The sequence below is a fragment of the Aulonocara stuartgranti genome (genome assembly GCF_965226115.1).
Source record: "Aulonocara stuartgranti genome assembly, chromosome: 3".
NCBI classification, from domain to species: Eukaryota; Metazoa; Chordata; class Actinopteri; order Cichliformes; family Cichlidae; genus Aulonocara; species Aulonocara stuartgranti.
Genome location: NC_138941.1, coordinates 31,551,309 through 31,567,492, shown reverse-complemented (window position 1 = coordinate 31,567,492; position 16,184 = coordinate 31,551,309). Strand labels below are relative to the sequence as shown.

The 16,184-nt window shown below is 42.7% G+C and overlaps 1 protein-coding gene across 7 annotated transcripts in view; it reads right to left on the bottom strand.

The window, feature by feature from the left end:
* Positions 1–16,184, bottom strand: part of pcxb (pyruvate carboxylase b) — a 323,320-nt gene that overhangs the window by 24,673 nt on the left and 282,463 nt on the right. For all 7 annotated transcript variants that reach the window (XM_082527995.1, XM_082527999.1, XM_082527997.1 and 4 more), the window contains 2 exons: positions 6,756–6,913; positions 6,033–6,119 (listed from right to left, as the gene is read on the bottom strand). In XM_082527995.1, the coding sequence (XP_082384121.1) occupies positions 6,033–6,119; positions 6,756–6,913 (245 nt within the window). The remainder of the gene's footprint in view (positions 1–6,032; positions 6,120–6,755; positions 6,914–16,184) is intronic.

Sequence of the window (16,184 nt, the reverse complement as noted above, 5' to 3'; positions counted from 1 at the left end):
TTTTGACTGGACTGACATAAGTAATCAGCTTCTTGAGCCTCTGAACAAAATGCACTGCAGTAGAAAACGCCTGCTGTTATCTTTTCCCCCTGACAAGACCAAGAAACCGGGTGTTAAGCCCCGCTAAAAGGTTGACAGTGCACCGTGTTACATCTACATCTTATTCAGCCAGAAACCTTGAGGAGAGTCGCTGGATTCCCTCTGGGAAAGACATACTGGGACCAGATTGGATATAAAATTTGTAACAATCTGCTCTGAGATGTTGAGACGCGCAGAGAGAAATCTGATCAATTGAAGGTCCTGCGTTCAATTTCAGAGCGTCACTAAAACAGAAAAAGGAAAAAACTAACCGTCTTTGTCCTGGGGAGCAGAAGTTTCTCTGTAAATGTTCATGTTGATCCTTTCAGTAGCTGAGATGGCAGAGAAACTGACCCACTTACTGACATTGCCATTCATCGAGTCACACTTTGGCAAGGCTGAACATAAAAATAAACATCTACGCACACGTTTACCGTTAGTGTTGTATAGATACAGTGCTAAATAATTTACACTGGACATATTTTACATTCTGTTACCCAAAGCTACTTTGGAGACTGAATAGGGAGATTAAATTAGCTCCTGTCATTTCTGCCTCTCTCCCATAAATGCTTTTTATCAGGAATTAATGCCGATTAATCCAAATTAAAGCTCTCATTATCACATCTGAGACACGAGCCCTGTTCCACCCTCACCCACCTCCAGCGGCTCTTTCTGTTCCCACCACCTCCGTCTTCCTTTTCTCTCACACTGCTCTTCCACCCTCTGTCCATCTTTCTCTTCAACTAATGTGCAGTCCTCACTAAGTGGTCCTGCGTGACTTCGCACCCCTGGCAGCAGAAATGTGGCACAATGGCACGTTTGTGTGTGTGCGGCATGCCGGTGGATTTTGTGTGTGCATCTGTGTACTTTGCTCGAAATGCAACTATCCAAACCTGAACTGCCCTAAAGAGCGTAGGATTATATCATCCAGATCAGTGTGTGCGCGACTGTTTCAGGGAGAAGGCAAATGTAACGAAAACACATACACGCCCTGCCCAGCCAGCCAAGCTAGGAGCAGAGTGAAGAATGGTACCTGTCACGAGAGGAGGAGACGAGAGAGGAGCGATAACGAGAGGCTTAGAGAAGAGGGGGAGGGGAGGAACGATAGAAAGATTAGAGATACATGAAGGAAGTAATCGAAATGAGGGAAGGTGGGAGGCGGTGATGGAGGAGGAGATGAGACCAAATGAAACTGGAGAGTGAGAGTGGGGAGAGACTGCAGACGGGGTGATGAAGAGTGAGGCAGGAAGACTAAGAGGGAGAAATAAAGGGATGGACAGATTAACCGAGGGGAGGAGAGACAGAAGCAAACAGAGAAGAGCAGTAGACATCTGCAGCCCCACGGGCAATACAAGGAGGTGGTCCACCTCGAAGTATGAGACCGAGTGTGTTTTGAGATGGGGAGGTGAGTGGATACGTGCTTGTAATTGCAAGAGGAAAGTGACAGGGTAAGGGAAGAAGACAGAGCACACTCACAAATGCATATACAAGCTGTCCTCTTTATACCGACAAGCTCTGAGACAGATGTAGCTGAGAGAGAGGAGGAGACTGGAAGTTGATAGCAAAACAAGTTAAAAGCAGGGAAATCGAGGAAGGGAGGCCCTGGTGAGTTTGACAACTTATGCTCAAGCAATATTCAAGTCATTGCCAATTAACCCAGCAGCTTTTGCTGCAATGCATGTTGCGCTGACATTTGCGTAGATAAAAATTAACTTTAGAAATGCTCGTTGCTTTATGTGCAACAACATCTCTTTATCTCAGTCGGTGATCCCCACATGCTTCAACGAGTCCATCATTGTTCCTGTCCCGAAGAAACCCCACCCTGCTTCTCTCAATGACTATCGCCCTGTAGCCCTCACCTCAGTAGCGATGAAGTGCTTTGAACGCCTGGTCAGAGACTTCATCATTTCTTCACTACCAGACACACTGGACCCACTACAGTTCGCTTACCGTCCAAATCGTTCCACAGACGATGCCATCTCTCATCTCCTCCACACATCACTCACTCACTTGGACACTAGAAGGGGGAATTATGTTAAAATGCTCTTCATAGACTACAGCTCTGCATTTAACACCATAATTCCCTCCACACTCACCACCAAGCTGGAGCATCTGGGACTCAGCTCATCTATGTGTCAGTGGATCTCCAACTTCCTAACTGGCAGACCACAGGCAGTAAGGATGGGCGGACATGTCTCAGCCTCCAAAACTCTCAGCACTGGAGCCCCCCAGGGGTGTGTTCTGAGCCCCCTGCTGTACTCTTTGTACACATATGACTGTGTGGCCACTACCAGCTCCACCACCATCATCAAGTTTGCTGACGACACCGTCGTGGTGGGCCTGATCTCTGATAACAACGAGACAGTCTACCTGAAGGAGATTAGGAATCTGGAGAACTGGTGCCAGAGGAACAACCTCCTTCTAAACGTCAGTAAGACAAAGGAGCTGATAGTGGACTTCAGCACTAAGCAGGAGAGGAACTACCAGACCCCCGTCATCAACGAGTGCCCAGTGGAGAGAGTGGACAGCTTCAAATACCTCGGAGTTCACATCACGCAGGACCTGTCATGGTCCTGTCACATCAACACTGTGGTGAAAAAGGCCCGTCAGCGTCTCTACCACCTCAGACGCTTGAGAGACTTCCAACTGCCCTCCAAGGTGCTCAGGAACTTTTACTCGTGCACCATAGAGAGCATCCTGGCGGGAAACATCTTAACCTGGTTCGGGAACAGCACCATGCAGGACAGACGAGCTCTACAGAGGGTTGTGCGATCAGCTGAGCGCACCATCCGCTCCGAGCTCCCTGACCTGCACTCAATCTACAGCAGGCGGTGCTGGACCAAGGCCAGGAAGATCGTGAAGGACCTCAGCCATCCCAACAACAGACTGTTCTCTCTGTTGAGGTCAGGAAAGCGATTCCGCTCCCTGAAGACTAACACAGAGAGACTGAGGAGGAGCTTCTTCCCGCAGGCGATACGGTCTCTCAATCACACCACCACACAGTACTGACCCACACATATGGTTCTTACACACACACTGGACTTTCTGGACTTTGGTTTTGCACAACACTGGTCACTATATTCTTCATTTCCGGTTAATACTTGTACAGCTGCTGTTATTGTGTATATATTTATTTATATTTAGATTTCTTCATACATTCTTATATAGTTCTATATTGTGTATTTTGTTGTACAGTTATTTTATTTTCAACTTTAATTTATATATTTATCTTTATCTTATTCTTCCCAGTTAAATTTACCCTTCATTCTAATTTGTGTTGTACAGTTATTTCATTTTTAACCTTAATTTATATTTTATTCCTTCCTAGTTAAATTTACCCTTTTTAATTTTTCATATTTATTTCCTATCTTATTCATAGCCTTTTCCTTTTTTGTTTTCTTTAGGTCACGAGCAGTTGTCCAAGCATTTCACTACATATCGTACTGTGTATGACTGTGTACGTGACAAATAAAAATTTGAATTTGATTTGAATTTGCATTTTCAGTTCATATCACTGACACAAACACTGGAGCCATCTGTTCGTGTGTGGGGGTTTCTCACTCGAGTCTTCCAACCAGTAACGAGTAGATTTAGAACGAGACAAGAGCCCTTCTTATCTTCCAGACAAGGTTTGTCGGCTCAGTAGTGATACTGTACATATACTATGCACTATGTGACCAGTAGGCTGACAGGAGGGCAAAGGAGACTGACATCAACCAAAACACGCAGCGTACATGATGTGTTGTGGAAAAGGGAAACAAATCTTGTGTCTCTATTCTATAGCTGCTCACCAGTTTCAAGGTCATATCATCAATGGTTCTTTTCAGCTTAGCATTCCCAGCACTACATTTTACCACATGCATGCTTTTAAACCTAATTAAACTGTATGTGATACATACATGAAAACAGAGCACAATCCTAATCCTACTGCAGGTGTCATATTTAGTAGAGTCATTGTAGCTTGGGTCATTAAATAGTCATAGTTCAAATGCTCTGCATGCAAACGAACGGCTGGTCCACGATCATTAACAGATTCAATCTGATCTTTCTGAACTTCATGGTCACTAATGCGAAGGAAAACTAATGAGGTAGTTTTATACCTGTTTATAATTGTAAATCAAGTCTGTGGATTAAGGCAGATTTACAGAACTGGTACAGGATACTCAGCAAGCAACGTAATGATTATATTCAGCTGCACATCTGGAATTAATATTAAGCTATGAAACTGTCAGGCTTATAAGCATTTTATGAAAATCTCCCAGATTCCCGTGTCGAGTTTGATGTTGTCTGGTACTGAGTGAGAGGCCCATGAGCTTAAGTAATGATGCAGTTTTGTAAGTTGAGACATCCAGTACAAATATCTTGATTTCTTAATTCAGAACATGACACCCACTGCAAGAAAACATGAATTAATAGACTCTGTGAAGTAAACAATCCCTTTAATGCAAATCACTTTTATGTAAATGCTTTGAAGACGATTAGACATTTAACTTTGTTTTTTAATCTGAAATAATTAGAGCTGTGTTCTTGATTAAAATGAGGAAAGTATCCCCATTTATCCTTCACTGACGGCACTAAACTTCAAAGATATGGGCTTCGCCGTGGTGCGTGTGGGCATATACTTTAGGTGCACTGCTTACTGCCAGTGCAGTATGTGGTGTGTGTACTCCATGTCTATATCTGACAAGCGCACTCCTTCTCCCTTATCGACAAACCAGCAGTGTGAGAGACACAGCCATTGTCGAGCTAACAGGATACAACGGAGAGCATAGCAGGGCCCGTAGGCACATTAAGCCAACATTGGCTTGTGCAGTGAAGCCCACAGAGTCTTAATTGAATTGATAGAGAGGCATGGGCAGAGGGGTAGGGGATTGATGAGGAAAACATAAAGGGGGAGAGAAAATTAGGGAGAAGGGACCAGAGAGGGAAAATTGAGAGACCTAAAGAAAGAGAGAAGGTGGTGATAAAATAATGGGGAATCCATGGGAGCATGTCTAAGGTAAGAAAAAGCAAAATAAAGAGATGGCTGAGAATAAATGCAGAAAGCAGCATGTGGAATGGAGAACAGAAGGAACGTGAGAGGGTGGCTCGATAATGAAAGAAAATGCAAAAGAAAGAACAAAATAATTACAGGGAGAGAAAAAGAAATGTGAAAAACATAGTAATTAATGAAAGATAAACAAGAAGCAGGCAGGAGGTCAGCCTAGGCACAGAATGACAGCGTTCCAGCAGAGCTCCCTGTCCGTGACTACAATTAGTGATGGCTGAAGTTACGTTAAATCCACCTGGTTAATGAGAGGATAAATGAGCCTAATGTAGACTAGCCGGGAAAAGATAAGCAAGTCTAGCAAGGGAAGTGACAAAGCTATAAAAAGTTAGGCACACAACAAAATTACTCGGAGGAAAAGGGAGCTGAGGAAAGCCAAATATACTGCTGCACTGAAAGTGAATTCAGACTGCACAGAACAGTGAACGCACCTAACTTAATCTGGGATTGTTTTGCTCAGCCAAGCCAGGAAAGAGGGGCGGCTTGGCAGACTGAGTCAGTGAGAGCCAGGCTGATGAAAGAATATGGAAAACTCATTTCTAATTGTGCTTTCAGCAGGAAATTCACGTGACCCAAGTCAGACATAATATTACAAAGTAAAACATCATTAACGCTGCAAATGTGCCCGACCTTGTGCATTCTACTCATTTCCCCAAACCCATTTATACGGCTCTGTTTAAGAAGATAATGTAAACCAACACAGCTGATGCTCCTAAATCAAGGACTTTCTAATATACTCTTATCTGCCAAGTTAAATTAGGACTTTCTGGCATCAGTTACTGCAGCTGGGTGTTGAGGCCACTATCATCACTGACTCCAAATGCATCTTTGTTGTGCTGGTAAACTAAATTAAAGCTTGCTCATGAAAATAAAGAGCAAGCTGGGACGCTCCGTGTCCATGTCTCACCTTAATAAGGTCTCCAAGTAGTTTGTTGGCCTCTGCGTAGGCCTTCTTCACCTCCTTGAACTTGTTGCCCAGTCCCATACTGTGAGCCTGCAATAGACCAATGAACGGAGTAAGCTTTTCTTTTCATTACAACCAATTTAAGAGAAAAATCAAGGAATGCTGGACAAGCCAGTCCTGCAGCTGAACACTTGGGAAGAATTCTACAGCGACGGTCCTGCGGTTTAAATCACTTTGAAATGATCTCTTAAATTTTTCAGTGTGACTCTAACAGCACAAACGCTGCAGAGTCTTGCTTGTATTTTGGCACAGCATTCACAAACACTGGAATAAGCAGCTTTTACTCAAGTTTCTGAGCTTTGAACTTTAAGCACAACCATGTTAACAACAGTGACTGAAACAGATGATGTTTTATTGAGCTAATAGACACAGAGAACCTGTTTCTCCATTTTAAGTTAACCAGATACAAACCCAGTTACAAAACACTGGGACGCTGTGTAAAATGTAAATGACAACAGAATGCAAGGGCTGAAAATCAGTACTGGATACGTGTGATCTTTGGGACCTCAGGTGTCAGCGCATTAGAAAACAGGCACAGCGTGAACACAGTTCATCGTACCAGTCGCAAATTTTGGAATTGGATTCGTACAATGCAGTAACCTAATGTTTTTAGCCTCGAAATAATCCACTGACAGGCAAAAACAAAACAGCAGCATTTAACTGTACCTGGAAGTGAAGGTTGGTGTACTGTCCCCCGGGTATCTCATTCTCATACACGTCGGCATTGCCAGATTTCATGGTGGCAGTGCAATCAAACGGAGCATACAAGCCTCTGGCTACTTCCCAGTATTCACTGTAGTCAAACACCTTCTCCAGAGCGATGCCTGCAAAACAGGACAATAAACTGACATCAAATCTGTGCTCAGTGCACACAGTTATGTGACTTGAACTGAAAATTACTTTACACTTAAATGTCACATGGGGCAAAAACAAAAGCAAAGAAATTTTGATGTTTGAGGTCTTTTAATATAGAAAACTAAAGCATGTCACTAGAGATAGAGACACTGAGCAGAAATTTGAGTTTGTAATCTAAGGGGTTACTTACACTCGCCTGCCCCGTCTAAACCTGTTAAATTATATGTTAATGCAAATATCTAATCAGCAGATCACAAGGCAGCACTTAAATGCACTCAGACCAAAGTGTCAAAGTTCAAACGGAGCATCAGAATGGCAACAAGGTGAGTTCAGCGACTTTGAATGTGCTATGGTTGTTGGTGTCAGACTGATGTGAGCATTTCACAAACTGGATTTCTACTGAAATTTTGTCAAACTATCACCTTTTTCTAGGGTTTACACAGAACTGTCTGGAAAAAAGCAAATATCCGGCAAGCAGCAGTTCTCTGGGTGAAAATGTTTTGTTGATGGCAGAGGTCAGGAGAAGGGCCAGACTGCTTTGAGCTGATAGGAAGGAAACAAACTCAAATAACCACTTGTTATAACCGAGGTATGTAGAAGGGCATCTCCGAGTGCACAACATGTTGAACCTCAAAGCAGATTCTACAATTCTCAGCAGAGTCACCAAACAGAAGATATGAAAAGCAATGGATGATCTTTTTAAATGCCACAGCCTACCCGAGCATTGCTACTGACCATCTCCTGATGACTCCTTTTAGCAGGATACGGTGGATTGTCACAATACTCTCAAATAGCCTCCAGAGTCATAGATCTCAGAGCACCTTTAAGATGTGCTGGAACAGGAGATTCCCATCATGAATATATATCGCTGACAAATCTGTGTGATCACGTCCAACCCAGTAATAGCACAGCATATGAATTGGCTGATGGGATTAAATGCATTCAGCATTAAACGACAATACTGTTGTCTTCATGTAAAGTAGCAATCACCAGATTTAGCTTACATTGTGATACGGTCTATAAATACAGATGAACCGTTAGTGAAGCCATGGGAGCCTGCCATTTATCTGAATTAGTCATATTGACAACATGCGCACTGTGCCGACTAGTCAATTGTGGGCTTATGATGCTGATGCTAATGCAAAAAAAATAAGCAGCATGTTAAACTGAGCAGTGTGCTAAACTTTTGTTAACACACACCAATCAGGTATGTTTGAATACATCTCCAATGACACCACAGTGTGCCGATTCCTACTCTCAGCCGTCTGCATCACATACAGCAGAGTACCATCAAATAGAGAACATCGTGTGAAGAGGAGATGTGCCTGCTTGGTAGGTTTCTATGTAGTCTCTTTCCCTCCTCTATCAATAACACAGTATCAGCCTGTAGTTTTTATAATGTACTTTCAACAAACTAGTCTGCAGCACAAGCAGCAGCTCATGTCTTCTGGAAGGTGTATTACAGGATAATATCTAGTTTACCTATTGTGTAAATTGTACTCTGAGCCTGTAAGCATGCTGGAAAAGTCACTCTGTATTTTAATCTAGTCTTTGCTACATCAAAGCTGCTTGTTAAATCCCTCGGATATTTTGAGATCTTTAAAAAAAAAAACTAAAACAGCATTTGTTGCTGCCACTTAAGGTGTGTTAAAGCAGCTTACCTTGCAACTGCTTTAATACCATGACAGAAATGGCAGTACACTGAGCTTTTGGCTAATGATGACAAAAATCAGCCATATTAACGAGCCAAACTTATTACTTCAATAACAGAGACAAGCTTGTACTTTTTAGATTGAAGGAGTACATACTCCAAAGTGTTTGCGTGCCTCCACTGATCTTGGCGGGTAAATGGAGCTACTGTGAAATTAATGTGATATTAATGTGCATGTTGTTGCTCCTCAAATTCAACCGTCTGCCAAGTCAGGCAGTAATTGGGTCCATTTTCTTCTCTGTTTGTGAACACTTATTTTTAATCTTTCATTTATGCTTCCGTTGTGAAATTATAGTTTGGATTAATACAGTGTGGGGGCATGTTCGGCAGCTGAGTGTGATTCAAAGGTCACCGTGGGCGAATCTTTAGCTCCTCCCTAAAATCAGCTGCAGCTGAGCCGCCACACTCAACTTTATATGTGTGGGGGCTTTTAGCTGATGGACAAAGAGACATTTGCAACTTTAAACCACCTAATTTTAAGTCCACCGATTTAAAACGGTGGATACATCAAAGAGGAATGCCCTGTAACCATGGTAATTCAATCACTTCCTGTCAGTGTGAGATCTGGGCGTGAGAAGAGAGGGGGTCCCTGAGCTCTTAGCTTTTTGGAACCGGAGGTCATGGGTAAGGGCTATGACCCCAAAACATAACCTCCTTTATCATAACTTCTGACATGAATGTAACCACAATGCACATAATTAACATCATGTTTTATTAAATAAGACTCAGTGAGCAAACTCAGCTAACACTGATTTAACTGGTTTAGTATTTAACCAACAGTAGAATTGTAATCTCAGCTAACCTAAAGTCTGGTAGGCCACTCTACACCAAGTAAGTTAATGCACGTGTTAGCCCGTCTGCTCTTTTTCCAAGTCTTAATTGCAATTATGCTAAATGGCACATTTCTCACTTCTGTCACACTGCAGGGGATTAACAGACTGTGACCGCCAAAGAATGATGTTTGACTACTAAGGCTTTGACCTAATCAACTCAAATAGTGATTGAAAACGATTTTTTAAACTGGTTTGAATTAATTCCCAAACACGGTGTGACACTTGATATTGTTTAAAAATAAACAAATGATATGTGACTGAGTTATAAGCTGAAATAAGGAGATAATGAAAGGTCAAAACATCATCTTACAAGCTAACATTTCATTTAAAGTGTCAGCAAGTGGACAGGTTTACACACGCCGAATCCGAGTCTCAGTGGAATTTGGGGGGATAAAGATAATCTGCAGTAAGAGTTGAACAATGACACCGTTTGTTGCAAGACATTTAAAGAACTAAGAACATCTTAGTGGCGTCATATTCAACGAGAATGAACCATTCAATATAAGAGAATCTTGTGTGTCATTTCTACAGTTCTTGAAAACATCTTCAACAACTCTGGAGATGTTTTGAAGATCTTCTACACGTCTTTGTCTCACTCTCACACACCCCCCTCTCTCACCCCGCTGCCATAAACCTGCATTTACTTTACTGAAGAAAACGCTAATTTTCCTATAAAAGCGGTTAATTTGGCATCTGTAACCATTTGCTTGCCTAAAAGGTATGAAAACGGGACCCTTTTAAAAGTATGCACATGACTGTTATTGTTAGACAGCTTCAGGATAACGAGACCACCCATGGCCCAGTCCTTGATGGTTTTAATAAATGGTGTGATGAGTCCCGTCTTAATTAAACATATCCAAAACAAAACATATCATCAGCGACTTTAAAAAATTTACTCATGCACAAGAGGTCATGTCCATTAAGTGAAAGACTGCGGAAGGTGTTCAGTCTTATAATCTTGGAATAAGATAAACCGAAGCTGTGTGCAAAAAAAGGACAACGGTCTGCCATATCTGAGGAAACTCATTTCCACATTGACAAAACTATGATGATTTGATTGCTCTTCTGTTGTCCCTCTATATTTATTTGTAAGGAACAGGAGCTCACAAATTATTAAATGGTCTAACAAGGCCGACTGGCGAGCCACAGCTGAACACATGACACATTGCATGACACATTATTCAGTCAGTAAGTAACACAATGACTGAATTACACTATGTCACTGGCCTTTCAGTTTCTTTGGTCAACACTGTGGTTTATTCTAAACAGAATTAAACTAATAATAGAAAAAAAAAGATATTTCTGAAAGGATTCAGGGTGTCAAGTCCAACAACGGTGCAAAACCCCTGGTCCGGACGGGATTCCCGGCCGCGTCCTCAGGTCATGCGCGGCTCAGCTGGCTGGAGTGTTCACGCACATCTTCAACCTTTCCCTCTCTCTGTCTGTAGTCCCAGCCTGCTTCAAAATGGCCACCGTCGTCCCTGTACCCAAATCCTCCACCATCTCCTCATTGAACGACTGGCGACCTGTAGCCCTGACCCCCATCGTAAGCAAATGCTTCGAGAAGCTGGTCAGGGACTTCATCTGCTCTGCACTACCCGACTCACTGGACCCTCTACAGTTTGCATACCGCCACAACAGGTCCACTGATGATGCCATAGCCCTGACACTACACACTGCCCTGTCACACCTGGAGAAGAGAGACACGTATGTGAGGATGCTGTTTGTAGATTACAGCTCAGCATTCAATACCATCGTTCCCTCGAAGCTGGACAGGAAACTGCAGGATCTAGGACTGAGCAGCTCCCTCTGCAGCTGGATCCTTAGCTTCCTGTCTGACAGACGCCAGGTGGTCAGACTGGGCAGCATCACCTCATCCCCCATCACACTGAACACTGGTGCTCCACAGGGGTGTGTACTGAGCCCTCTCCTATACTCACTCTACACCTACGACTGCACAGCCACTAACAGCTCCAACATCATTGTGAAGTTTGCGGACGACACTACAGTGGTGGGTCTTATCACCAACAGTGATGAGACGGCTTACAGGGAGGAGGTCAGCGCCCTGACCCACTGGTGTCAAGACAACCATCTCACCCTCAACGTCGCAAAGACAAAGGAGTTGATAGTGGACTTCCGGAGGTGCAGAGAAGTACACACCCCCATCACCATCAACGGCGCTGCTGTGGAGAGAGTGAGCAGCTTCCGGTTCCTTGGCGTACACCTGGCTGAGGATCTTACGTGGTCAGTACACACAAACAAAACAGTGAAGAAGGCGCAGCAGCGCCTCTTCTTTCTCAGGAGACTGAAAAGATTCGGCATGAGCCCCCGCATCCTCAGGACCTTCTATCACTGTGCCATTGAGAGCATCCTCACTGGATGCATCACCACCTGGTATGGCAACAGCACCGCCTACAACTGCAAAGCTCTCCAGCGAGTAGTGTGGTGCTCTGAACGGATAATTGGAGGTGAGCTTCCCTCCCTCCAAGACATCTACAGGAAGCGCTGCCTGAGGAAAGCGGGGAGGATCATCAAGGACTCCAGTCACCCCAGCCATAAACTGTTCAGACTGCTTCCATCAGGAAGGAGGTTCTGCAGCATCCGGTCCCGTACCAGCAGACTGAGAGACAGCTTCTTCCACCAGGCCATCAGACTGCTGAACACGTCATAGACACCTCAGCTTCACTACTGGAACTTTAACATTATGCACTCCACACTGTATATAAATGCCACTTGTTTTGCACATATTCAACTCTGTATATTTTATATATTATATTATTATTATTATTTTTTTTACTATTTAATTTGTAAAAATGTGTACACACACACACACACACACACACACACACACACACGTAGGAAAATATTTAGTATACACATCCAGAAATGCATACACTATTATATATTGTACATATATTTATTAGTTTCAGGTTGGCCATTCTTGTATTTTGCTCGTTTGTGTTGTTGTGTTTGCACATCTCTGTTGCTTGTGGGGCTCGCACACAAGAATTTCACTCGCATGTGCTGTGCCAGTGTGCCTGCACATGTGATGTGACAATAAAAGTGATTTGATTTGATTTGATTTGAAACACACTTCAACCAGACCGGTGTGATAAAACAATTGATCACGACCGACTTGCTCCCTCTCTTATATCATATTATTCTTTTGTTATCTTAGCTCCTACTTCGCACTCTCTCGCTTTTACTGTTAATACTTTAGCCAGCTTGCCTTCTTCCCATAGTAATACCATTTTTCTTCAACTACTTTAAAGCATTTTATTCACACAATTGACTTTATTTGGACTTACCAGGTTTAAGTTAATCAAGATTTCTTCATCTAGTTTAATTTTTGCTTAATGCGGCACCTAAATCTTTTGTGTATTTTGGAATAAGTTACATTTCTGAAGCCTGGTGTAGTTCAAATAAAACAATTCGGAGTCTAAATCAACAGCAGCAGCAGCTGCTTCCTGCTGTGTGCCAACATCATCTGGCTCTGTCCTGCAGAACCTGCTCAGTCGACTCCAGCCAGACTGTCTAAAAGACCCCTACAAATTGAAATCTGCAGATGTGCTTCATTCCCAGTAAAAGTCCCAATGATGACTGCCTAACCTGGAGAGAGGTGCTCTAACTCAAGCCAGCCTGCGACTTCAATAGCAAGCAAACAACCAGCTTCAGCTGCCGTATGATCAAACTAATGCCCCTGGTACTCTAAAGACAATTAAGGAAAAAAAATGGTCTGAAAGTCTAAATGACTTTGAATTAGTCTGAAATAATAAACATTCAATCTAAGATTAACTTTGCAATTAATTTTATTCAATAGTAAACTGAGAATCAGACACAAATCTTCATCTGCTCACCCCTTGCTCCTTTTGTACACAGATCCTTGTAAATAAATCCGACACACACGCAACCGTATGACGATAAATCTATAATTAGAACACAAAGGATGATAGGACAAGCTTTTTCCATAATTGAATAGTGTGGACTCGTTTGCTTCACTTGTTCCCCCCTTTTAGGCACCCATGGGAACACACATGTCCATAGATCACTCACACAGATGGCTGCTTGGTAGTGACGAACTGCCATCAATATTCAGCTCATTAGCAGCACAAAATCACTAACAGAGGATACAAACAGACAGACGCATACTTCTGCTTTCATTAATCTATACACACGTTTTGTAGACTGACACACATATACAGTTGTAGCACGCACACACCAGAGGCTGATGAGACGAAGACACAATAACATTGTGGGAGAAAAAACCCAAATACAAGGGTAGATGTAGCAGGTTGGATACATTTAATGCCTCTGCTCAAACGTTTGTCTGGGTTCAGCTGTGAGTGTGTAGGGTTTGACCGTCTACACAGTTAACGTATAACCTCTGAGCAGAGCGTCTGCCATTTGTTACTAAATATTTTATCAATTAAATCCAAGCATGATGCACAAGAGAAGGCAGTAAATGCAGTGTCAAATAAACATGAGGACTATTTTAATATGTGTCATCATTCAGCTGCATAACTATGTGTGAATATGTATGACTTTTAAAACGCATGGGTATGTACGCACGTCGCGGCTTACTGCATAAAGAGACAGCATGAAGACAAACAAATTAACCACAGAGCCAATGCTTTGCCATTTCTCTGGGAGAAGGAGATACCAAGAGAGATTTTGAGGGAGACGAAGGGAAAGGACAAGCAGAGGGGGAGTTGGAGGCATGGAAAGTGCAGTTAATTGGTTTGTCGCAGATTGAGAAAGAAGGAAGAGGAGGATGACGAGGGAAGACAATGTAAAAGCAGGGGGAGTAATAGGAAAAGGCATAAGAGCAGAGAGAGGGTGGGAGATCGAATAGGCAGCGCACACTACACTGCACTGATTATTGCTTTGAAAGAGAGATGGAAGAAAGCTGGGAGAGAAGCAGTAAACAGACTAGGGTCAGTGAGGTATGGAAGTGTCACACAGTGCTTTTCTTGATTACAAATGTAGTAAGATGGGCAAACAGAGAGGGAAAGGGAGAGAGGCACAAAAATCACGCGGTGATGAAAAGAAGACACGAGGCCAAGATGACAGGTATAAAAGAAGCTGGATGTGAGAGGGAGCTGTATGCATAATGCATTTACCAGGGTCACCCCAGGATACAGGATAGAGCACAAGTGTGCACAAATGTGTGTGAGACAGTCTGCAAATTGAAATTCCATGAATAACCTGAGAGACTTGAAAAATTCTGGCTTTTGAGTAATGACCTTGTCTTTCTGTTCCCATTTTTTTGGTACTTTATGCTCACAAATTGATATTGTGTCATTAAACCGGACTGCGACAAAATTTCTTTCACTGAAACATTTATGTCGTGCTCTACAATGTTTCCTACTCGAGTCCAAGAACCTGTTGCATCCAGCTGTGGGTTAAATGAGTACTGAGTGAGCAGCAACGATGCAAACAGATTTTCCTTCATGGCTCAAGCCACACATTATGCTGCGAACACAGCACGTCCAAATGGCTCTGCTACTACGTTGCTTTATGAACAAAAATCACTTCCTCTTCTATGAAAGGGTTTTAAATGTGAGTGATCATTGCATTTTGCTGCAGAAACAATAAGCCAAGCAAAGCAGCTCATTCACTTTGAAGGACTCCTTCAGGTACAAACACCACCAACACCCGTGGCGTGCCGACTCGAGTTTGGGTGTAAAAATGTGAACCAAGCCTGTTATTGCCCTAATAAATAATATGTTTTTAAGTTTTAAACTATTTTTCTATATTTATGCTTTCATGGTTTTATGATATGGTCTAATACATTTTCTAAACTAACAGTTTAAGGTGGGATTTTTCTCATGTACGGGTTAATTACTTTAAATGTTAAGCACTGATGTAACCATGTAAAACAAACTAAGGCTTGCTAGATTCTGCATCAGTTTAACAAACAGTGATTTTATTCACGACAGGAACTGCAGAACCCTCTTCAGACCACGTCTGAGAATACACCAATAAATATGCAAAGCAGGGATGCACATGTGTGTATCACCACAGACTGAGGAGTCTGTGCTTGAGGATAACTGCAATGGGGCTACATAAGAGTCTATGCCAAGCGATCAATGATAAAACTAAGGACAATCACCACACGGCAAAAAACAAGCGATAGAAAATAGTGTGTCACAGAATATCAGGGCGACTACGCCAGTCTATTTAAAACATAATCGCCAATAATTTACCCTACAGTGCCAAACTTCTTATGTTAAGGACAGCTGACAGTGTGCAGTATGAATATCATGTAAACAAAATTAGCTGGGCATTTTAAGGTTCTGAGTAATGGAAATGAGCTATCACATCTGGTTAGCAGAGCTGAGTCAGTATTCCCAACAGCATTACTCCACATAACTGAGCAGCAAACTCCACATCACTTTTAATTCCTTTAACCCGATTCGTTTCCCTTCAATTTTTAAACAGAAGTTTTACGACTGAGTGCGCTAACACATCTTTTCTGCTGCCCTCGCTGTGGGAGGTCACCGAGCCCAGTCGCTGATCAGAGGTGTGGGAGAATATAACATAATGCACAATACAAAGGCCAACAACAAGATATCTGGTACGATGCTGTTTGGGAAAGCAAATCAGTCACTAAGTGTGACATTAAGACATTTTCAGAGAACCTTAAACCCTTGAAACGCTCCAAGGATGCTCCTGATGTGCTTGTGCTGCACATCA